Source organism: Tyto alba, unplaced genomic scaffold (assembly GCF_018691265.1).
Source record: "Tyto alba isolate M040663 unplaced genomic scaffold, T.alba_DEE_v4.0 Super-Scaffold_49, whole genome shotgun sequence".
NCBI lineage: Eukaryota > Metazoa > Chordata > Aves > Strigiformes > Tytonidae > Tyto > Tyto alba.
This window is the reverse complement of record NW_024881325.1, coordinates 507,250-533,524: the sequence shown is the minus strand read 5'-3', so window position 1 is coordinate 533,524 and position 26,275 is coordinate 507,250. Positions and strand designations below refer to the sequence as shown.

Below are 26,275 nucleotides of genomic sequence, written 5' to 3'. Positions count from 1 at the left end.
CAAGGCTATCCACACTAAGACATGAATCACCGGTGTCCTGAGCAAAACAACACCCAGAGGAAGCCAACCCAGCTACACACCGGGCCTCGGGGCAAGCGGCTGTCACCTTCAAACCAGCACTGGAGTTGCTCCTTCTCACCTACAATATCCTTAGGCTCTGCCAAAACAAATGCTGCCAGATCAAAAAAGGTCTGTTTCAAGGAGTCTTCCTCTTAATGGTAGTGAGATTAGACTCTAAGGTATTTTTCAAAACTAGCCTGACGTGAAAGAGTTTTACTTTGGCAAGTTTTCACCATTCTCCTTTTAATCTTCCCAGAATTTACCACGCCTAGCAGGTATTGTGCATTTCTGTGTAGAAATTAAATGGTAAACATTTCATAAAGTCTCTCATCAAGTAAAAAGGGATTTCCTCAGAGAAACATGGATTCAAATGCAACCACTTGTTGAACATGTTCAAAAATGGAACCTGTAGGTCATGAAAACCATTTGAATTTGGCCTTCCTATCCGAAGCTTCAAATTAAAAGGATGAAAATTAAAAAAAGGTGGAATCACACTGTCTGACAGATACTAAGTAACAAATTCAGTAAAGCTGCAACTACTCGTTTTTATTAATTGTGAAAAAACACTAAAAAGAGTGACAATGTCTAAAAAAAATCTGTATTAATTGGCCGCTAATTATATCTGAAAGGTAAATATTCTTAGAACAAACTTGGAATGAAATTCGGAAAGTAGACTTGAACAATTTACAAGAATGTATGAACAAAAACTGGAAAGGACACACGTTAAATCATGTTTCTGCTTAGCAGGCAACCCATAAATTAGCAATTGCTTATGACATCACACTATAATAAGATGAAAAGTCTGAAGTGACTTCTTGGTTTCATTAACCGATACACAGCGTCAAAGTTAAACTCTGTTAACATTTACCGCTACGTTCTTCTCTTTTACTATTCTTAGTTTGACCTTTACTCCTTAAGAAATTACAATGCCTCTAAAGTCACTCACTGACATTAAACAACTAGGTTAGCAAAAAGCCACATCTCATCTTTTTTTTTTTATTTTTGAAGCTCAAAGACATACGCTATTTCCATGGCCAAGGTTTGGGGTTTTTCTTCTGAAAAATATATTACATAGATGTAAATGCACAAGAGCAAAACCTTTGCAAATTTTAGGTGAGTATGGATTTATGTAAAGACATGGCAATGGGAGTATGCCCATGTATTCCCTTGCATTTAATTACAAACTGAGAGTCTGCAATTTCACACTGGAAAAACATCTTGTTATCCAATGTATTTATTGGTTAACAGCTTTTGCTGTTTTTCTGTGTGACATGTAATGACAAAAATGTATACAAAAAAGGAAGTTTTAAAAATTGTATTTATTTGTCAAGAATGGAGAACTCTGGCTACTCAAAGCCCAAGAGCTTTCTTAGGAGCATCCTTATGTTTTGTGAAATTTACCTTTCTTATCTTTCTTTTCTTCTTCTTCTCCTCCAGCACCTAGCAGAGTAAAGATGATGCCCGTCTGAGAATTCACACCCACAGCAGTTACAAGCATTCGTCCAGAGCCTTCCATGACGTGAGTACCTGAAAATACATAATATAAGTTATGTATAGTTAAAAAAAACAAATGAAAATAACAACCATTAAATATTTTATGTAAGATTTTTACTATAGTACCGAGAGAGATTTGTTACACTTTAAAAATCTGTATTGAGGCCAACATAATTACATACCAAAAATAATCCCTATTGTTGTATATTATTCTCAACCAAGAATGGATGCTTAATTGTAAATCTTGGGCTACGCATCAATTAACCACACACATCAGATTCCCATTGTAATAGAAATGTTGCCCCTAACCAAGTTTACATAATCTTAGAAAATAACTGTTCAGCTTCACACAATTAATGATTGTAATTTTAAATATATTTTTTAAAGTGTTGCAAGCGTTCTTCTGTGACTCAAGATTACGCTGACTGTACATGGAATACTACTGCATAAATGAAGTGAAAATATGTGTGCAATTTCTCTCATCTTTCTCAGTTACAGTCGATTTACAGGCATAGAAAAATTATTTTTGAAGACAATTTCAAATCTTCAAACTTGAAAAATTAATACAGAGAAAATCTTCAAGGGGATATTTAATTAAATCAGGAGATACCCCAATAGCAAAAAGAATCTGACATATGCTTGAAAACAAATTCAGTACATACAGAGATTTCTGTTACTCTAAACCAAATCAAAATACACAATTAAGTTTTTCTGAGAAGGATCGTTTGTTTATCTCACTAATTATATAATTATATTACCTAAATTCTATTTGAGAAATATTTCATGCTTTATTGTATAGAAATTGCTTATTTACAGCTCCTATTCCTTTACTGAACAGAATGCTAGGTCCATCTAAGATCACAGCCTCTTAGAAACCTTTTGTTGTGAGTTGTGCAAACACAAACAAATAGAAATTTCTAGAAGCAAACAAAAGTATTCTAATTTACATTTTGAAAAGACTTTATAACATGATTTGTAAAAGATCAGACTCTGAAATGCACACTGGCCATTTCTAAAAAAAGTTTGAAATTGAAGAACAACCTATTGTTATGGCATGTATTTAAGGGCAGTTACTAAAAGCTTATTAAAAAAACCTGTCATTGCAGCATAGGAACAAATGTGTCAAGGATGGCATCAAATGACTGATTCATCATTTTATATGGTGACAAAATCTTAATCTAAAAAGTTAATTACAGAAGTAATATTAAAATGTTTGAAGAGAGAGATTCTTAGCAGGTAGTGAATTTTAAGAGATACAAAGCAGTTCAGAAGTGCTCCTATGAAACAGATGAAAAACAAAGACATAATGACCAGAAAGTACTGATAGATAAATTATTAATTGGAATAGATTTTATATTTTATCCTTTAGTAGTAGAAAATTATGTTATGCCTATTAAGTGTAGGTGAGTGTGAGAACACAAAGTTGACATAGCAAGCTAGGATTGAAAGTTTACTGGGATTGAATTTTTTTTAATAATCTTTCCTGTATTTGAAGTACTAGTAGTTTGGAAACTATTAAAATAGACTGTAACACACAAACTGTTAGCCTTGAGAAGGAAGATCATACAAAAAAGGCAAACGTGAATTCCAAGTTTATAACTCCAAGTGAACTATAGATGGACACATGGCTAACTAGAACTTGTTCAGCAAGTACTCTACTCTTTAACAATTGTTTTTAATCCTAGGTGCTATAGTTTAAAATAAATTATATTTTAACACAAGTCATTATTCCAAGCTTTCAGCTGTGGGACGTCAGAAGAATGAGACCAGGTGTAATCAGAACACAGTCCAGTAATTACATTTTCCTTTGGAGAGTGGCATGGAGAGAGAATTTTTATTCTTGTTCTGAAGCTATTTTTTAGTTTAAGAGTCTTTAAGTCCACTATACAGTTTGACCACTGTGGTAATAACCCAATTATACTGCCTATAATACTCACTTTACTCTTTGCCTCATCACTGCAATATTTGTGACCAACTACTATTCTTTGCTGGGTTTTAATCTATTGTTCCTTAGATCCCCACCTCACTTTAGAAGTTAAATTATACTGCTCTACAAATATCAAGTTTGCCATAAATGTAAGGTTCTCCATTTACCTTCCTTAAGACATCACTGTTTCATTCATTCTGTAACAGCATGGATTAGGTAGGATCATTAACTGAGTTGTCCTAAGCAATTCTGTGGCTAATGTAAAAATTCTAGTATGCTTATTCTCAACTATCTTGCCCCTATCACTTACCCACTACCATCATTAACTACCACTCAATATTTGAAAACCAAAGTGAAGTCATTCACTGATGTCTGTAGTTCTGAGATGTGACACAGCAGGGCACACCTGATGCCATAGTAAAAAAAGGAAAATCTTCAAACAAGCTTTCTGCAAACTCCTGCAAAATAGCTTTTAACCAACTGAATTGTGAGCCTGTTGCATTGAGCAAATGGAGAATATAATTAATTTCCCATGGGGAAAAGAGATTTTATATTTTATCCTTTAGTAGTAGAAAATTATGTTATTGGGCATTCAGACCTACTAAACCTCCATGGCCTGGAAAGATTCTTTCTCCCCTTTCTTTTTAAAAAACACTTTATTGGGTTCATCCTTATCTACACATATCCATTTTGTTGAGTTATCTCGAAAGCTGAAAAAGGAAAGATACATGGACCTGCATCCTTAAATAGATTGATATATATATACACACACTTGCTACCCAATTTTTTAAAAAATCCCATTTTCTTATTACTGCTCATCCAGTTGCTGTCCTTGAACAAACTAAGCACTGTAACTATGTATTTATAATCACAATGTCTTTCTCTAAATAAGCAAAATTTCTCATGTTCTTAAAAGGAAAACAGAAACACAGAACAGAGAGAACATCTGTCAACACTAAGCCTAATTTGAAAGCATAAATATCTCATCAGACCACTAGGAAAATTTCATCAGAAAGAAGCCAAATAAAAACAAAAATGCACTAATGGTCAGATGTAGTTTTTTTAAAAAAAAAAAAAAAAAAAAAGCAACAGACCTTCTCATTGCATTGAGAAATGTTCCAATGGCTTTCCGATATAAAATTGGATAGAGCAAAACATCACAAACATGAAATCAGGATCACCACCCAAACAACAAAAAAACAAGTTACATTCAAGCCTACAGGAACAGAAAAGATCTTTAAAAAACAGAATAGGCTTGGCTGTACTGGTTCAGACAAAACAGAAATTGTTTAAAACAACTCAGAAATTTAGAGGAAACTCTTTTAAAGATGTAACACCATTTAAAATATATTTTAATTAAGAACTTGCTTTTAGTATCCCTGTGTTTTGTTTTGAAGGCATCTTCTGTATTGAACTACCAAAGCAAGCTGATACAGCCTCTGAAAATGGCATGCACACCTATGTTTCAAAACCAGCGTTATCAAGACAACATGCACTACCAGATTTCAAGCTTACTTCTGCATATCTGGAAAAGGCAAAAACGTCTTAACTTAAACGGCTTTTCTGAAATCTTTTCTTAACGTTAGCCTTGTAAAACATAATTCAAAACTGTTAAAGTGCATACAAAAGCATGTTTTAGAGCAGGTACTAATTTATCATCAGATTATGTTCCACTAGGACTACTGGAAAAATTCTACAGCATCTAAGCTAAACCAAAGAGCCGAACCTCATCCCACCCAACTCTGACAATTTCACTATTTAAATGGTATTATATTAGCTTGAATAAAGAAATGCACTCTATGACTTCAATCACCTATTGTTATATAAATGGAATTCTGGAACGAATGCATGTTTTTCACTTATCTGTACACTAAGCAGGTGTTTCAACTTCATGTTGAACAATGCTACTCCTTTCCTTCTGAAGACTAATTTTTTCAATATTAGTAAAACACATTTTTTAATATGCTGAGTATTTAATTTGAAGTTGATAACTGGTAAATATTTCAAGATAGAAAGTCTAGTTTAGTAGAGAAGAGATAAACAGATTAGATAAGGAACCTATTACAGCACATATCTTTGAGACAAAAATGCAACTGAACATGAGACTGCTCAGAAACCCCCAAATCTAGTAATAGTACTGGTGAAATAGATTTGAAATAGGGCTGAAAAACAAGAAAAGAAAACCAGAGCATGCCCGTTTGGGAGTTTAATACTCTTCTGCTACTTCCAGCAAACTTGTGGTGAACAAAAATTCTCTATCAGCATATCTAAACTATTGTAGTCACTGCAATTATTAAGAAGTAACTGAAGTCAACAATAAAGTGAACCAAACACCAGAATTTTGTCTATGCAAAAAACAGTTTTCTAGAAAAATAAAATCATCTACAAGTAATTTCAACATATCCAAATAATTTGGAACTTAAAATTAGTTGCTCGGTTCTGAAAACTTCTGCTTTGCTACAACACCAGCTAAGAGTATTTTCTGGCAGGGAATTAAGACAGAATCAGTACTATTTTTCCTTTAGGCAGTAACTGACCAGATTCCTTAATCAAGTTTCCTTTTGATTTCCAAAACCTAACAAAGCACCAAGTCCAAGAGATTTCTTTTGTTTATTTGTTCTTGAATAAGCTCCCTTTGCATTGTTTCAAACACTTGTTGCACACTGACAGAAATACACATTTGTAAAAGTCAGCTTAGGATAAAGTAATGTTCTGTCAGTCTCAGTTCAGTGAGAATTACAGTAGGTGAGGCCCTCTATGTAACTCTTGTACCATAATCAAATTAATCTAAATACCTGGAAAAAAAAGTTTTAAGCAGTAAGCCTCAGAAGGTATTTTTGACCATGTTAACTGTTACAATACACAATAACCCAAAATACTGTGTGCAATATTGAGGCTAGACTCACATTCAAAAATGCTGTATTTAGGAATCACAGATTTCTGTGAACTTTGAACTACACAAAACTTAAAGGGCACATCAGCTTCAATCAAGACAGTCGAGTAGCAGTGAGTTTCATTACCCAAGCTGTCTTCATCTCTTGGTTGATACATGCCATGCTCATTGCAAAGATATTTAATGTCAACACAGCCTCGTTTAAGCTGATGACTTTTCATGCCATGGCATCAGAATCTCTGCTAATGAACTCTGCAAATCTCTGTTAATGAACTAAAAGAAGGAAAATGTTTTAGACAGAAGTACAGTGGAACTATAGAAGAGAAGCTGCTGCTTCTGGTCTCAGGTACACTGGAGTCTGTATTTTCATTTCTGCCTTCCTAGGTGGTACCAAATGTGCTATATACAGATGGAAATGAACATCTGGTTTAGTCAGCACTTATACTCTTAGAATTGCTTCTCAAGTACAGTAAATGACTATCTGGATGATTAAACAGGACATTAAGCACAGAAACTCATTTAGTTTAATTATGTCATTGAAACTGATTGAATATTAAAAATGTTGCTTCAAGTGCCAATGGTGAAAATAACACTTCCTGATTCAGGGTGTTTATCTTTCACCAAATCTAGACTCACAAAACAAACTGTGGCTGCAATTCAAGTGTTACCTTTTTTCAGTTATTCCCCTGTCAAGAACAGTTTTCATTTCCAACGTATGATTAAAGGAGAACAGTGGCAAGCAACATCCTGACAATGTTTGTCTCAATTCCAAAAGCCTACCTGGAGATAACTTATTGATGTCTTCAGGTGCAAAGATAAGAGGAAAATTTAAGGTCTGTTTGACATTTTTGCAGGGGGTTGGTTTGGGTTTGTTTTTTCTTTAAACAAGTTCTGTAAAAATACAGGTCTTGGCTAAGGTCCAACAGGAACTCAGTTTTTAAACCAGGTCAAACCCACCCTGAAACACATAGCGGTTTCCAAGTTTTTGGTTTTTGGATTACTAACAATTTCCAGTGGGCACATCAGCTCCTGCATCATTGGGATTAAACCTTGCACTGTATCTATAGAAGGTAGCTTTTTGCATGATAAAATCTCAAATCATCAACTCTGCTCCTGAGCAAACAGAGTTCAGGGATTTTCTAACACACATTCATTAGTGTAAATATGGAACAAAGGCGTGTGCAGTGCTTTTTAAAATATTACATTAATTCTTGACCTTCTTTGTAATCACAATAGAGATTACATAATAATATAGAAAAATAGAGAGTAAAAACTTTATTTAACTCTGCAATAAAAACATAAAGACAAATTTCTCTCCTTATAGCAAAGAAATTTGAGTTTTGGGGAGCAAGAGGAAAACATCTTCTCTCCTAACTTGTCTGCTCTCCCTTTCTCTTCTCTTTCATGGCAATACCTTCATGGCAATACCTTCATGTTTCTTCATAGTTGAAACTGAAATTTATGGGTATCTGAAAAGATCTAATTCAATTTAGGAATATGAGAGAGTACACAAATCAATGGAAACTTTGTAATCAGAAAGCCTCCAGAATTCAACAGGGGACTTTAATTGACAGAAGTCTATGACATTTTGTGATAAAATTTTCTATAAGAAAGTATCGTTACTAAAACCACCTCTTTAAAATGAAAATTGTTGTGCCTGTTATGAAGTTATATTTACAAAACAGTACAACTATCATCTAAGAAAAAAGAAATGCAAAAAAATGCACAAATATTTCAAGGACAACATTGGATTACCAATTTTGTTAGGAACAACAACACCGAGCTACCCTTCTTCATAATATCACTGCAGGCCTCCCTGTTTACACACTGGAAAGCCTCTCAAAGAGAATCCTTCATCTAAAATGAAGTTAAGCCTAAATATCTGCATGACTGGGATAAATCAAATTATTGTAAATGTAGCAAAAATAACAGTCAGTAGTTTCATACACTACTTATGAAAGTCAGAACACTTTCTTAAGTTACCTTACAGTACATCAAGGAGCCAGAGGGACACCAAGAATTCAAAAGTGGCACTGTCCTCACTATTCAGCATTTCTGTATGTGTGTTGCCTGCAAATGCTGAGCTCTTCATTGTATTTTCTCTGCATGAATGCAGCCTTCAGAGTTTGCAGCTACTTTGCTAATCTTTATTAGGCTCTACCAAGCATGTGCAAACACATTTTTCAGACATTTATAACTTGGAAAAACTTGGGGTTTTACGACATGAACAGCAAAAGGGATAGACTTGGCAGGGACACTGCAGGAAAAACATTAATAAATAATATAATAAATAAAAATCAGAATATTCTTAAATAAATCAAAGGAATTTTTTTCCTAAAAGAGCAAAAGAAATTTGTTTTGCTGTTTTATTCTCAAAAGTGATAGGAATTTTTTATGTCATTGAAAAAATAGTTTTTAACACAGTTTCAGGCAGAAAGATGCTTGAAGCTTGCTAAAGTTAAAATTAACATGGTGGTTTTGTAACATGAAGTCTGTAGCAATGGCAAGTCCACAAATAACATTAGCAATTACTCCATCTTAAGTTCATACACCTACCTTTTGAGCAAAATCTGATGGTTTTTTACCAGACCTTAATTCCATAAGTTACAAAAATAAACAGTCATAGTCTCATAGTCAGTCAACTAATTATCTGATTTTATATTTGAACAGGATTTGCACTGCAGAATTCCTGCAGGAATGTTTATTTACCTGCTGCATTGCAACATAAATATTCTATTGGGGATAAATCTTGGCTGACTGTACAACCAGACAGCAAAGGGAATCCCTTCCATGAATAAAAAGTTCAAATGTATTTGAAAATGTTTGTTTCAGGTTATAACATATTGATGATCGCTATGAGATCAGCAGGCTATTATTTTGCAATCACATCCCAGCTGAAATCTATTGACAACCAACCTATTTAAAAACTATTTTTATTAGAATTTTAGAATCACATTTTAACTGATTTACTGTATGGAATTGTATTACAAAATACAAACATTACATATAATTTGAATTTACCATAGAAGTCAAGCCCACAATATTTTAGTATATCCCTTTCCTTCTAAGCACATTGTTTCTTTTTGTATCATATCTAGCATACACACAAAGTGTTTAAAGAGACTTTAAAAGGTTTTGAAATTTAATGATCAAATTAAAACTAGCATACAATGAATTGAAACAATTGCTATTTCCCTAAGCGATACTTTCCTTTTCCTCTGAAAATGTTTCATTACTTTCTCACTTGATAGAATAAGTATAATGATCAGAAATAACTGCACACAATCAAAAAAACCAATAGCATGTCTTTTGAATGACAAAGAAACAAGGCCAGTGTCTGTGTTCAAAAGATCAGTTTTACCTCGGTTACCAAAACCTGGTGGTGTGGAAAAACACAACAAAACAAAACATGAACAAAGCAGTGCATAAAAGACAACAGCCAGAATTCAGACAGTTTTACCTGACAGTAGCATTGGGTCCTTGTCAACAGATTTGCGGACTTGGTCTGACTCTCCAGTTAAAGAGCTTTCATCAATTTTAAGATCATTTCCTTGAATAAATATCCCATCGGCAGGTAGAAGATCACCTTTCAGTAAAAACATGGTAATGGAAAACCAGAGTGGTTTAGTAAGACTTTTTTTCTAATTACATAATGATTTTTATTATAAAGTCACAACTAACAACAATTGCATTAAAATGTAAAATGAAACCAAAAGTGGAAGAACTACTACTGTATCAGTCCATAACAGACATATTACAGCAATCCTATAGGGAAGAGCCTTTGTACTGCAAATATTTTTTGCCTAATGCTACCCCAGAATCAGAACACATCACATTTAACATACGATTAATATAATCACTGACATTTGGCATGGGGAGTTCTCTTCCTAACATGACATGAAGTTTCCTCTACCAGACTTCTCAGGAATTAACAGTGGCTAATAAACAGTCAAGCTGCCCCTTCCCCCTCCCCTCTCAGGAAGCCCTTAGCTAAGTCCAGGAGAAACCTGATGGCTGACAGAACAGGCATTTTGCTGGAATTTGCCAGTTGAGTCAAACACAGAGTTCACAGAGCTCCTGCAAAAGTCTTCCTGTTCACTGGAGCACAGGGCTTTCCCTGCGGCATGTAATTCTAAGGCAACCATCTACTAGAAGCATCCGATCTGGGGGGACTTAATGGATCCATAGCTCTGGAGCAGCCTACCAAGTGGGGTGAGCACAGAGGCACAATTCCCTTTCACAAGGCATTTAAAAATACTTCCTCTTATTCCTAACTGGACAGAAACAAAAAACTGCAAATAGTGTAGTCCTCCATGAAAGAGAATTACCTTTGTATGAACAGTTCTTGTCCTTGTCAGTGAAAGGAAGTGAAGAATACAAAAATAAAATTATTTACCTTGTGCAATTTTACAGCAAGTGTCTTAAGTACTCCTTTTGCCCTACCAGCCAAATTGTTATCTTACCATGGACAATAATGACCCCACATAATTCTCTGTCTCTTAAATCACTTCCAGTGAAGTGAGTCTATTCTCCTAGAAAGGGAATAGAGAATAAGTTCAGAAAAACAGATATCTAGCTGACGGAACTTACCATATTTCACCTGTGCAATGTCACCAACTACTATCTCTGCCACTGGGATCTGGATAACCTGTCCACCTCGGACAACAGTAAATTTCTGTTCCTGCTCAATACGGCTTTGAAGTCCACGAAACTGCTTCTCCTTGCTCCAGTCATTGAAGGCAGTGACAAGTACAACACAGATAACAGAGAGTAGGATGGCAGCACCTTCAATCCAGCCAGCTTCAGCCTCACCTTCATCTTCAGCTCCTCCTGTTGCAGTACCACACCCTGCAAAGACAACATTAAGAATCATTCAGTAAAGCGAAGCTTGGGTTTATCATCTTTATCACAAGAAGAAACACTTGCTGTGAAATGACAACAAGGTTAAGGAACTGATCTGCTTTTCAAAGTACTGTCTGCTAAATGAAACATGGCAGAAGAGAGAAAAAGAATAAATAAATATGTCTGAGGAAAAGAGAAAGAAAACAAATCAATAGAAATTTTAGATCTTTTAACTTTTCTACTGAACAAGCTATTTTTGATAAACCCAAACCAAACAAATGGAAAAAGAAGGGAGCAATTCTGTTACCTAATAGAAGGGCTGACAGCTTCACCTGAGACAAGAAGGACTAAGGCAATGAGTAACATCAAGCAATGCAAAGCAATAGCATTAAATTAAGATTACGGAAAACAGATTAGATTAAAATAGGTTTAAGAAATTATTTTCAAAACAATTTCTAAATGTTCTCAACTAAATGCACTTCTAAGGAACCCTTATTAAAAAAAAAATGATATGAAGTATATTAGTATTTAAATGTGATAATGAAATGTATTGGGATAAACTGAGTAAAAGTAACAGTCTAATATTAATTCATCATTCTTCCTTATAGAGGAATAGAGTGGCAGGTTTATAGAACTGTGAGTATATTATTTTTGTCACAAGTAGAACGGTATTAAAAATAGACATTCTATGTATTAATTCCAAAGTGTTAATTTGCAATTGCTTTATACGCATCTGTTAATTATTTCAAAGTAATATGCAACTAAAATTTAAATAACTTCCAAGATAGTATTCACAAAATAAAACTAATATAGCTCTCCTTGATGAAATAAGACCTGAAAAAAAGAGTTTATAGTTGTAGACAGAAAAGTACACATACCAGAATCACATAATTCAGAGATATCCCAACTGACAGGAGAAAAAAAAAGAACTCAGTCTGAAAGCCAGAGTGACCAGGGAGAAAGAAATCTTTTTATTTTTCAAGAACTGAACTAGGTGGGCATTTGACATCACTTCTCCATCTTATCCAGGTATCAGGGCATTTAGCAACTTAACAACCATGTTGCTTCTACCTATGACTAAAGTTTAATTTTGGTATATTCGTCACCTGTCACTAGAGGGAATTAACAAGCAATTTGATTTCTATTTTTAAGTTACAAAGATTCCCCTGTACCATAAGCATCATAATTCATTAACCAGCTGAGTAATTACTCTTGCATATATAAACAGTAATAAAATTACCAAAAGTCAAAGGAAGAAAGATGAGACTGAACGTCCACTAAGTGAGCAGAAGAAAATTAAAATGAACAGACTTTTTACCAGTATTCTCTGTAGTTTAAATTTAGATTTAACCTGCCTGAAAAACAAAGCACACTCCCAAGAAAAGAGGTTTTCTTAGCAGGGTTGTCCTTAGATGGATTACCCACATGAACCTTTATCTGCAGTACAAGAACCTTGCTAAAGAAACCATTTTTATAGCACCCAAGAAAGAAAGTAAGCAAACTTTTGTAATTTCAGTACCTTAAGCTACTTAAAACCAGTTGCAAATCCAACTGACAAATAATTTTTTCCTTCAGCAGAACATTACTTTTGAGAAGGACTGATGAACTTTGTTCTGTTTACCTTTTATCATCTTAATCGGTCTATGTTAGATTTTAGATTCCTTTTCCCAATCATTAGATTCACTTTTGCCTTGTTTGGATTAAGTGGTTTCCTAGTACAATTAATCCTGTTTTGGCAAATATGAGACAAATTCACTACTAATTTTTCATTAGCTATGATTTAGAATTAGGTACCATGAGCATCCTATTCTTTTTAACAGCACACCGCCTCTCCTATTTCTCATAAAAGTAAAATGGCCTGGGCTAGCCACAGTCAAAGACTGATTTTATTTCCTTTTTAGATGGTTGAAATTTAGTCTAGCTCGTACAAAAGTACAAACAGGTGCTGTTTCTTATAGTGATCCCTTCATCCAACTTCATTGACAACAGTCACATGCAGATGGACCAACAGAGGTGGGCAGCTCAGCTCTTTGGTGGTTGTAGGCATTTCCACTGGGGTGAAATTTATTTAATTTATTTTGCAGTATACTTTCTTATCCTTTCACTGAAAATCTTTGATTTCTGCATATGGATTACTGATAATTTATACCATTATATCTTCTACAAAATCAATAATTAACATTACATAATACTTAGATACAAGTTTTTAGTTCAGCCATCTGAAAGACACAACTTGTGCATTGTCCTTCATTATAAGGATCCTGTTATGGCTCTGGACATGTGCAGACTTTATAGTGATACTAGATGACTAGAATATCCTCTGTCTACCGTAGAAAGCTACCAGCTTTGAGAATGTCATTACTCTTATTCCAAAGAACCAACAGGCCTGGTCACTACCTCTGAGACATGTTGGAGAGAAAAACAACAGCTAGTCAGTGCACTTGAACACAGTGCTAACACACTGTCCCTTGAATGACGTGGAGAGTAACATTTCTGTGTCTCTTCAGGAAAAAAAAATAAAAAAAACAAAGTTCTTGATTCAGTAAAAACAGGCAAAATATAAAAATATTAATTGACTTGAGAAATTAAATTAATTTTCTGTGTATGTGTTGTCAGAACTGATTTCCATGTTAATATAAACAATGCCATGCCTAGTATGTTCATATAACCAGAAAAAATAGCCTAACATAGCATGTAAATAATACAAGATGCTATCATTAAGATGAAAGTAACTGAGTTTACCTGTCTCACAGATTATGAACAAGCAAAGAACATATTTCATTCTTCATATTACAGCTGAAAAAATGTTTGTAAGAATGAATGAAGATTGGGAGAAAACAGACTGAACTTAGATCAAGTTCTTGGAAAATGTCCCTAAAAATCTTGACAAGATTTGCACTGAAAAACCATCCATGATTTTAACTTTTAAAATCCTGAGAAAGTTCTGCATAACCTGATGTAAACAACAAAAGTTCAAATGCCTTTCATTTATTTTCATTCAGTCAGACAATTTACCCATAGGGGTGGACAGGTAGCACGAAGCAGACAGCTCCTATTGTTTTGATTCAATATGACTCAAAATTAAAACAGTCAACCGGCATATGGGAGACATAAATTTTATTTTTAAGGAATTTTTTTTTTTCTTCTGTCATTGTATCACACAGGATTTTCTAGAAATTCTAGAAAGACATATGAATTTACAGGAAGAAACTGTATGTATTCATAGGAGAAAAAATCCACATCTTAACTGTACACTTACACTATCTGTCCTCCTTATTGTAGTACACAGAGTGACACAGACTCTACAGATAAGGGGAAAGTAAAGGAATGTAAGTAGAGACACACAAAAGACGCAATAATATGCTTAAGTAGCAAAATACAGTTTAAAGCATATAATGTTTATTAAGAATGCTCATATAAGCTTTCAAAAATTGTGTTAAGGTCTAAGATCGCTGTTACGCTTTCACAAGACAGTACTTGGTTCCCAGTGTTACCAAAAACTATACCTGAGATTTTACTGAAAGGCACAGACTGGAAGCATCACAAAAGAAGTTTTAATATGCATATGTGATTTGTGGCAGGGTTTTGTTCCAAGACAGTGAATTATGATGTACTTATTTAAAATTATATTTTACATAGGTCCTATCTGTCAGAAAATTTAATTTCAAAAAAGTAAACATGTTTTTAATATGAAGCTATTTTCTACCATAACTATGAACACGTTTGTGTGTCATTTCCTGAAGTCTCATCCTCATGAGGCAGAAAATGTGTACTCACTTTGAAACTGAAATTATAAAGATTTGACTGCAAGTCAAGAATGTAAAGGGCTGTAACTCCTTGGGCACAGAAAAAGCAGATGAAGTAATAAAATGGATTAACTTACTCAAAAGGAGTGTGCAGGTGGACAGGGGAGTGGGAGGACCTTACCAGTGCAGCCTCAGTGAAAAATCAGAAATAGAAAAGGGCCCTAATATGATTGGGTCCTCCATAAAATACCTCAAAAGTACATTACCAAAAACTCGTGGAAAGAGAACACGATTTTAAAAGCTTAAAATTTGCCCAGAAAACAGTCAGCGAAGATTGATGAAAAAGTTTTCTATAGAAGGAAGGATAAAGGGAAGAGAGAATCCAAAGGTTAAGAGGATTCAGGAAAAAAAGAATGGGCAAGTATCTCAAACCACCACACTTAGCCAGTCCATCCCATCAGAGATCACGAACAACCTGGGCACAAGAGCTACAGGCAACAAACCTGCCCAGCACCTGGGGAGCTGCCCGAACACCCGGGCACTCAGCCCGTGCTGGGCCCTGCTAGGCACACACTTCATCCCCAGTGATTTCAAACTTAGCTGAGAAACTTACCCTGCATTAGCAGTATTTTAATTACTTACTAAAAATAAGAAAGCAAGACAGAGAGGAGTAAAAGGGAAGGGAACTGTATGGTAGAAAAGGCTTGAATACACTTATGTCGAAAGGGGAAGGTGATAAAGGAGAGGAAGATACACAAGAACACGTTAAAGCACTTCAGGAAGACAGTAAGCAAGAAACTTCCCTGTAACTGCCAGGAGAAAATAATTTGGTTGATGTTATTAATCATTTCAATTTGGTGCAAGCCAGAAAAGGAGAAATGAAAAAAAAAAAAAAAAAAAAAAAAGGAACAGGTCACAAAGAGTCAGAACAGCATCATCTGACAGTTTACCAGCCTCATGTCCTGTTGGAAACCGGAATGCTTTGAAGGTCATAGACACCATTTCAATATACATGCTTCTCATAATATCAACCAAATCTGAGCAAATACAGAAAGAAGCATACAAGCATTGTGCAGCTAAAAAGAATATCTCTTTAATATTTCAAACAGTTATGAGGAGATTCTTAAAGCTGCTTTAAATAGGGTAACAATTATAATTACAAACCATACAGTCTTAACCTGCAGCATGGTAATTTTTAAATCAGAAAAAGTGTATTTTTAAAAATCTGTGAACATTTGTATTCCTAAATCCCAACCTACAACATATACCTCTCAGCTACTCATTTCAACCTACACATTTCTATTTTTAAGATGAGAATACCTTGAGGCATTTAAATTCCCTAGGAAAATCTTGTAACACCCCCAGAGGTAATTTTTTTAGTCAAACTGGTTTTGTCATCAGAAAGGCAACAGTTCCCATGATAAAAACTTTTTATCTAATCACTTTCTGTGAAGACATTTTTCCTTAGCTGCAACTCCAGCACTGATGTTATTAAATCAAATTGAGCAGCTCTGAGTTACAGCTTTTTCATTAGTAGAGCTGGGCTCTTGTTACTAACATCATAAGCGATGTTACTTATTTTATCAAATGTATTCAGCTGGGTAGGAAAAGGAACAATAACTATAAATTGTGCAATGAATATCATAAATTCCTCTCCTTAGCATGACTTTTTAAGCTGTAACAGATACCGTACTATTTATTTTTACAAGTTCCTTGTTGCGTCATATAATTTGCTACAAAATTAGTCCAAAGAATGATTGCCAGTTACTGAAGTACCGATACTCCTTCCCCAAATCCTCGGTGTAATGATGCTGTGTGATGTGTGATGCATCAGATGCTGCACCACTCCCAGCAAAGGCACAGCTCAAGGCAGCGAGGTCATGGGCTGGCAAAGCTCAGAACATCACTGCAGAGCCACAGCTAACAGCAAAGATGCAGAAATTTCAAAAATGAAGTTTTCTGTCTTTCTCTCATACTCTCCAAGGACTTGTTCGACTGTGAAAAACATTTTCTAGTTACTTGTGGTAAGTCAGACTGCTTTCTCCAGAAAAAAACATTCGTTTCTGTGACCAGCCACACAGAAGGGATTTACTAGCCTGACGTATTTATACTACACACATTTCAGGTTTAGGGTGCTTGTATATTCACTAAATGTAATTTTTGGATACTTATTTGAAAACAATATTACACTTTATTGGTTTGTGATACATCAGTTAGTTATATAAGGACATCATGGGGGGTGAGGGAATAAAAGATACTGTTCCTGTCGTTAGTTCTATAACTGTCAACTTTAGAATTCAATATTAAGTATTTCCACATTTTTGACATATTCATGCAAGGAAACAAATCTGTAGGTCCTGAAAGCATATATATTCACCCATTCCTCAGCCTGATCACAAACGTTTGTGAGCAGAGACATGTTAATTAAAATACTGACTTGACTTCAAGAGATGCAATACGTTGAGCAAGATTCTTCTGACTGGCTCCTCCAAGGATATGCATTTTGCAAAGATCAGTCAAAAGGATGGGGTCCTAACTTCACCAAAGGCAATGGAAGGAAACAGATCCATAGAAATAGCTGAATAATGTTTATGGTCAGTTTTGTTTCCTTTTGTTGCCATAGGGAATGCAGAAAAAGGCCAATATGGTAATTTCAATCACAAGGGAAAACTTTGACATCCAATTGCTGTAATTTTACTATATATTGCTCAAAGCTAAAAATGTCTGGTAAATATAGCCACATATTCAAAAGGTAAAACAAAGTTTTCAAAAGTAAGAATCAGACTGTGAAAGTTGTTCTCCATGTTGATTAGTAAGAGTTCAAATGCAGTTATTCAACAATGCTTGCAAGGTCATGTCCTAGCTGAGTTTCACTTACAGAATTAACACTTCTGGAGATTCTCTTCCTAGAAAATATGGGAGACTTTATATTCCAACACAACTTCTTTGAACTCACTACCTCACGTCCCCAGTTAAGAGTTAAGTCGTGCCTGGCAACCTGGAAATCTTTCTAATGAGCAATATCTAAAAGCAACCCAGTTTTATTTATCTACACACCTATAACAAAGGGGAGGTATTTATGTGACTTAATTTTTTGCAGTCCAACACAGATTTGTAGAAAGCAGATGTAGGTCACTTTACGTTATGAAGCAATTATTTAATTTGCAGGTCCTATATCACACAATGTGCACACTCTGCACTTTACAAGTTCTCAATGTGTTGTTACCAAACCCAGCCGAAGTCTCAAACTTACATCATTCATCTATATCACTGACATCCAGTAATGGATTTGCCCCCTATACACACTTTGTGCTGGAGAGCAGAACAGAACTGATAGTTTTGATACAGCTGAGCAAAACCAGAGTGAAACCATTCTGTAGACAAATCCTTGGCTCCTGAAAACTGATGTTCCACTTCATCCCATCTGTATTTTAGAAGCAATAAATCTACTTTTTTCTGAGTCTATGACGCACATATAACCATTTCCATACTTCCTTTAAAGTTATCTGTTCTTGGGCAGAGCGTGATACCTGTATCGGGCTTTCCTTGCTAACTGCAAATCTGTGTGTAAAACTACGTTTTCCTTCTTCTTGCTTCTTACAGAGACACCAAATGAATGGTATTTCCAGATCTGTATTTCCAGATTTCCACATTGCAATAAAAATATCAATTGACACAAAAAACACAAGCCACTATTGGATAAGCAGAACTTCACTTGTCCAATCTCATTCAAAAGGCGATGGGTTCAAAGGAAATAGAGGAAAGACAAAGTCAGAAAGACAGATAGGCAGACTGTAAACCCAGGCAGAAAAGCAGGAAGTTAAAAATCAAGAAGTTTGCAATAAGGGAGAATGAGAAAAGACAGTATCTACTAAATAAAATTTTAATGTAATCTTGAATAATCTATAAGTAAACCATTCATAACCATTTTAGAATATGGTAAAAAACAGGACAGCATATTATAAAACAATCAATGCAATATATTTTCATCAAAACACTTACAAAAGAGCATTATGCTCACTTAATTATCTTTTAAGTAAATATATTTGCTGTGCAAGCCAGTAAGGATTTGCAAAACAAGTGTTTTCACCCACCATCGAAAATACTTACCCTGTAGCAATAAACAATCATAAACAGCTTCACAGGCATTACTAGATGTATGAAAGAAAACACTTTTTCAAAAAAGACAAAATAATGAAATTAAATAACCAGGGTTCTCTTAAATTATGTATTTAATTAATTAATTAATTATTGGGATTAATTGAGAGAAGTAAATATTGTCAGTCAAAAAGTAAGGTTCCCAATACAGGATAATATATTCCATAGAGCAAGAGCTTTGCCTACACTAGGAAGGCTGTTCTGGGATAATTGTAACAAGGACCTTCTCTAGTAAAAATACAGCTTACAAGCAGCTTATATATCTGCTAGTATAACCTATAACTATTCCATAAAGACACATATGCTTATTATTATTAACTTTGCTACAGAGATATTAAAAAAAAATTAAATCAAGTATAAAAAATACTTACACTTGTTAAAAACAATTGTTTCTGATGTAATTTTTCATTTCAGTACAAATATCAACGTCCCCAGTGAGATCTCTGGTTAAGGTTGAAGGTTTGTTTGTATTCATCCAGGACATATAAAAATGGAGTTACAAGATTCTCCAAATTTAAGTCAGTGTTCCATGAATGTACACCAGGTGGACATGGTCTCAGCTTTAAACACTCCTGCTCAGTCATTCAGTTTAGACTCTTTTCTCAGGGTTTTTCATGGAAAAAAGCTGAGTTAAGTTCCAATGCAGAATAAAAGTATTTATCAAATACTCTGCTATGAAATTTTTACTGGCCAGCCTCGATACTTCCAGTTATGATTTCGGAAGATAACTCAACAGAGTTGACTATATCAGAAACGTGTTTAAGTTTAGACTGTATCAACAACAGGGCAAAATAATTTACAGCAATGAAGATAACATAGAGCAAACACAGGATTCCCTTCGGATGATATTATTTATATATCAGAACCATGACAAAACTGAATGTAAAACTCAGCTTGAAAGATATATGGACTGAACTGAATCAACAATGTAGGAAACTATGATTCCAGAGAACTGCATGAGTTTTGAATCACTTAACTGGAACTCTAATATAAATGGCATTGGCTGATTCAGAGTAAAATAAGGAGGCAAAGGAATGCCCATTTTCATGATCATATATTGTAAGACCACACTTGGAAAAGACTATTGTGCCAATACAAACAAAATATTATTAATAAAACTGATAGAAATTAGAAATTCTGTTAGCCTGATATTGGCAGTGAAGTGGCTGTCCATATGTTGACATTTATTCACTTGGATGAGGTTAATGAAGTTCGATTTAGAATATTAACTTTGCTATTAAAAAGCCTTCATAGGGAACAATGCAGCTACTGGGTTAAAGTTGTCTTAGAAGAGCCTTATTAAACACAAATGGCCCATTTAGGTCCTTAACACACAGCTAAAGAAAAAAAATATACAATCTCAAGAAAATATGGTATATGTAGAGCTCCAACTATCCAGGTACTCTGTACAAACATGTCAGAAAGCTAAAGCTTTTACTTGAGTTTCTAAAAACCGTAAGAATGCTCCCGTTCCTCATGTAGCAATTTCTGATGATTGCCAGTACTTCCTAAATACAGCTGGGCAGAGAGGGCGATTTGAACACTTGCTGTACTGGGTTTGCTGGGCAAGGTTTTGGTAGCCGGGGGGTTACAGGGGTGATGACTTCTGTGAGAAGCTGCCAGAAACATCCCCCATGTCCAACAGAGGCAATGCCCGCTGGCTCCAAGATGGACCCGCCGCTGGCCAAGGGCGAGCCCAGCAGTGATGGTGGCAGCGCCTCTGGGATAAGGTATTTAAGAACAGGGAAAAAAACCCTGTGCAATTGCAGCCGTAGAGAGGAGTGAAAACATGTGAGAACAACGACTTTGCAGACACCAAGGTCAGTGAGGAAGGAGGGGGAGGAGGTGCTCCAGGTGCTGGAGCAGAGATTCCCCTGCAGCCTGTGCTGACGCCCACGGTGAGGCAGGCTGTGCCCTGCAGCCCGGGGAGGTGCACGGTGGAGCAGATCCCCACCCGCAGCCCGGGGAGGACCCCACGCCGGAGCAGGGGGATGCCTGAAGGAAGCTGGGACCCTGTGGCTCCTGGCAGGACCTGCGGCCCCGTGGAGAGAGGAGCCCACGCGGGAGCAGGTTTGATGGCAGGACTTGTGACCCCGTGGGGGACCCACGCTGGAGCAGCCTGTTCCTGAGGGACTGCGCCCCGTGGGAGGGACCCACGCTTGAGCAGTTCATGGAACTGCAGCCCATGGGAAGGACCCACATTGGAGAAGTGCACAGAAGACTGTCTCCTGTGAGAGGGAGCCCACGCTGGAGCAGGGGAGGAGTGTGAGGAGTCCTCCCCTTGAGGAGGAAGGAGCGGCAGAAACAATGAGCGATGAACTGACCACAACCCCCATTCCCTGTCCCCCTCTGCCACTCAGGGGGAGGAAGTGGAGAAATCGGGAGTAAAGTTGAGCCTGGGAAGAAGAGAGGGGTGGGGGAAAGATGTTTTAATATTTGGTTTTATTTCTCATTATCTTATTCCGATTTGATTGGTAATAAATTAATTTTCCCCAAGTCAAGTCTGTTTTGCAGACGACAGTAATCAGTGAATGATCTCTCCCTGTCCTTATCTTGACCCACGAGCCTTTTGCTGTATTTTCTCTGCCCTGCCCAGCTGATGAGGGCAGTGCCAGAGCAGCTCTGGTGGGCACCCGGTGTCCAGCCAGGGTCAGCCCACCACACTTCCCCAGCCACCACTCCCAGTGCAGAGCACTGAAAGCACCACGAAACACAGGGAAATAAATGCATGCCTAACAGCAATCTGGCTACCATCAAAGCACTTCAAACAGACTTAAGAGAAACATTTAACATTAACATAGAGCAACAAATATTTCACAAATACATAATCAGATTGAGAGCTTTCTTACTTACACTTCATCTACTAAGTCTTTATAAACAAAGCCTATTCTCTTTCTGTCTGAAGTAGAATGATTGGAAAAGCAAATCATTGAAGAAGGTTTTTAGGGTAGCATCTGCCCTGCCTGAGTAATGGATGCTTGTACTGTTCCATCACTCTTTGACTGTGTTGTAATATAAACAAAATGTACTTGCTTCTAAAAATATTTAATTTTTTCTTTTTTTTCTTTTTTTTTTTTTGTGCTTTAAAACAAGATGTTCTAACTGAGATGATTTCAGAGAAGGACCGTATTTAACAGAAATGCTACCAAAAATTTGCAAGGCAATATTGAAGAAAAGATGACTTTGCCTGGAAATCCTGACAGACATTGGAGCTTCTAAAAGATCAAACTGGAGCACAGTTGAACAAGATGAAATTGTGATTCCAGACCGTTACACTTCATACATCTAGACCATTTAAAGAGTAATTGTCAACTTCTTCCAACCTACAAGCCCTGTAGGGAGAGGTAACTAAGAATAGGTTACTGATTTTAATAGGCCACTTCAATGTAATTCAAGGATTCTCAGAGGTCCACAGACCACTACTTAAAAGCCACTGATTAAGAAAATTTGCAATTGAGTAGCTTGAGCAACCTACCACAGCTAGGATACTGCAAAAACCAGAAAAATAAACCAGAGCTCTTTTGAGCTTAAGCTACAGCAATGTGCTCTAGAGCCAGTTCTTGAAACACCTCATCCTTTTCTGATGCCGTTACTCTCTCACTCATCAGTCATACTCATGAGAACAAGAAAACCAGGTTGAAAAAGATATGGGAGATTTATAGACCTCAGCCACAAAAGCAGCTCATAAACTGCAGTGTTTATTACTTTCATTAAATTTCTCATCTTCATTACTTTGTGCTGTAAAGCTTTAAGAGGTGAAAAATCACGTCAGTAAAAGATTAAACATTATATCATAATGTCTTGCACCAGAAGGTGCTAAAAAGTTCCATCAACGCTAGCAAATGGTGTGGCCCTATAAAAGTGGTTTTACAATGCACATCTATGTGCTAAGGAAACACGTTTCTGAACCATATTTTTCAGCTCAGTTTCATCCCAAAGGATGGGATGAAATCCCATCTGAATGCACATCAATTTTGAGCACTCCCTTGAAAGCACCCTGCAATGTGAACCAAAGTGTATTAACTGGGGACAAACAGATGTAATTTCTGAGGTATACTCTGGATCCAAACTAAGATGTTAATGTAGATACATCCAAAGCAAGCTAGAGCTGCGTGTATTTAGGATAACCTCCATTTAGAACATACATTCTATATATTCTGCATATTAATTTTGGTGTCATCACATCTAGTTTTTAAGATTCTAAAAGTTTATGCACATTTAACTAAAACAAGATGAGCAGCATATCCTAGAGAGAAAAGGCAGAACTCCTTATGCAATAACAGAAATAAACTGGAATCAGTTGTTTAAAAGGCTAGTCTTCTGATAGGAGATATATGTACGTATATATACATACAGGAAAATATACAGGTATATATTAACGCAAATGTATGTATACGTGCACACAGATGTGCATACTTAAAAAGTAGTAGAATTCAGTGCCATTACACCTAGTAATAACTCTACTGCATTGGATGTAACAGATGTGGACTGTAATGCCACTCACTGTCTCTGCTTTATTCCCAAAGGTGGAGTTCAGCAGTGTGGGAGTTTGTTCTAGTCTGTCTGATGAGGCGTTTAAAAAAAAAAAAAAAGAAAAAAAAAAAGAAAAAAAAAAGAACCCTCAAGTGCATCTCTGCAGACTTGAAGTTGAGAGATTTTAAGATTCTTTTCCCTAGAACCCAGTTCAATAGCTGATTACACATGTGTGTGCATATACTCCATGCTGAGGTTTAGATGCTTTGTCTCCAAGGCCTGGTCTATTGTTCCTGGTTTCTCTACCCCCTACCCCCAACCCCCTAAGAAAAGGCAGCAGTGTGCTATACATCTGCCTTGTCATCACAGTTGTCGTGTTCAAAAAGGTATACCTGTTTTGTTTCAGTCATCTGTGCTTAAACATTTTTTTCCAGACAATAATTTTCCATTTTAATTCAAACCCACCAACAGACGTGAACTGTAAGCGCAGGCAGACTTTGGGTTTTCACATGGATGGTTTGAACTCATGCAGTCTAGTCGGCAAACAGCACCCTCCTTTGAAACTGTGAAACAATCCTATAACCTGATCCAAAAATGCTCTGAATTAAAACATGTCACATAACAAACTGATTTTTTTCAAATTTGAAAAATATTTGAGATTTTGAAGCTGCTAAATTAGAACTGATTTTTTAATTCACGATTGACTAAGACGACAATCAGTATTCCTGTATTTCATATTAGTTTAGTTTATAAGTTATTTATGTTACCTTTTGACAATAAACTTGTTTTCAGAGTTTTTTGGTTTTCACTGTTTTGGGGGAATTTTGATTACTTTTTAAACACCAGGTAAATCATTTTAAGACAGTATTTTGGGTCCCTTTGTCAAATTCAATGCAACAATACTTGTATTCCTCTGTATTACTGACATGTTCAAATTCCAAATTCCTATTGAAAAAGCTGGGTAAGTTCATATAAATAGCTATACATTGGTAGTTATCATCAAGTTGTCTTCAAGTAGACAAAATATGACTGAAAATGTAATATTACAAATCGGTCTTCATATCCATGTAAAAATATAACAAAGTGGTGATGTGTTTAAATTCCTAGAAGAGGCATTTAGGTTACACACCAGGAATAACTGTCTCACTGCATGGACATGTAGACAAATTATCTAGGAAAGACACAGAATTTTCATCACTGGAACCTTTTAAAAATAAATATAATAAATTTCTGTCAAGAATGGCTTAAGTATTGTTGATAGCGCTTTTGAGCATGGGGACAGACTAAATGACCTCCAAGATCCCCTCAAGTAGGTTTTCCCACATCCTGTCTCCTCTCGTTTGCCTGTGGATGTTGTCATCAGGCTGTGGATTAACCAGGCCAGGGAGGAACGGAGACTGGAACGTGCTCTGATTTATATACCCAGCGCTCGTCTCAGCACTGCGCTCCTAATATAGGGAGTGCTGGGGAGCTTAAAGTAAATACAGCTTTGCTGCTCTGCACAGGATGAAAACAAGGCCAGCGAGGCTTGTTCTCTCTGTTGCAGCCACAGCCCTCCTGGCTCTTGCTGGGTATATGGGACCACGCTCAGAGGCTGGCCAGGGTTCCCTGTCTGCAGCCTGCACAGCACCTCTGCACAAACCCACAGAGCCAGCCGAAATGATGCAATCTCCCCAAATCCGGCATGAATCTGCATAAACATGCCAGCATAGGCAGGTTTATGAGTCTCCCAGCACAACCCGGCAGAGGGGCACAGGAGGTGGCTGCGGTGGCACTGTCCGAGCTTCTGCGCTCTCCCCAGTGGGCTCAGCTCGAGCAGAGGGGCACAAAACCCCAGAGAGGCTCTGTGGGCTCAGCTTATGTCCTGATGCATTTGTCTGCTACAGCTGAACACCAACAGCCAGGCTCCATCTGGCTCGATAAACAAGCCACCAAAGCAACCTTGCATCATGCTCTCCATGACTCCCATGCCACCCAGGACTTCTGACAATTCATCTAGTCTTCCGGCCCGAAACCTAAATTTGTCCCATCTTTTGAATCTAGAAAACAACATAAGAGCAAAAATGTTTCAGGAATTAAATAGTGCATCCAGGTCATGAGAACTCAAGTGTGCACAATTTTTTTCTATTGAAAACAGCAAGATAATGTGCATGTGTGAGAGTTTGGACATGTGTGCAATAGCTGGACACTCCAACCTGTTCTATTCTCTGCTCCTGGATATTTAGACCTTGCACTGGAATATGTTTTAGAGCAGGAAATAAAAAGTAAAATACTCTCTTAAGCAAATTCTTAAAGGAACTCAATTTACTTAACAAAACAGACTGGGCTAATGTCACTAGAAGCCATATGCTGCTTCACCTCATCCTAGCTTTGGGAGGAAGTAGGTTAAATGGTGGGATTCTGGCAGAACAAACCGTTTTTAAGAGGGCAAATACTTCTGTTTCTCCTATTTTTTCTCATATTTTTCAGGATGCCAGCTGCTTCATCCCTTGCACTGACAGACAGTTTAGACCAGATTAAAAAATCCTTTGGGAATCCCATGGTTTAATTTTTGTGAAGGATGAAAGAAGTGATTGAGTGTGTGCAACAATACTCCTCAAAAGTTGTGTTTTGATAACTGTGAAATTAATCTACACTTAGAGACCAACCTATTTTATATAAAAATGATGTATTCTAATAGCT

At 36.3% G+C, this 26,275-nt stretch overlaps 1 protein-coding gene across 12 annotated transcripts in view; it reads right to left on the bottom strand.

Annotated features, from left to right (window-relative positions):
* Positions 1 to 26,275, bottom strand: part of ATP2B2 (ATPase plasma membrane Ca2+ transporting 2) — a 430,835-nt gene that overhangs the window by 94,344 nt on the left and 310,216 nt on the right. For all 12 annotated transcript variants that reach the window (XM_032995794.2, XM_032995804.2, XM_032995798.2 and 9 more), the window contains 3 exons: positions 10,965 to 11,222; positions 9,835 to 9,960; positions 1,462 to 1,587 (listed from right to left, as the gene is read on the bottom strand). In XM_032995794.2, coding sequence (XP_032851685.1) covers positions 1,462 to 1,587; positions 9,835 to 9,960; positions 10,965 to 11,222 — 510 coding nt within the window. The remainder of the gene's footprint in view (positions 1 to 1,461; positions 1,588 to 9,834; positions 9,961 to 10,964; positions 11,223 to 26,275) is intronic.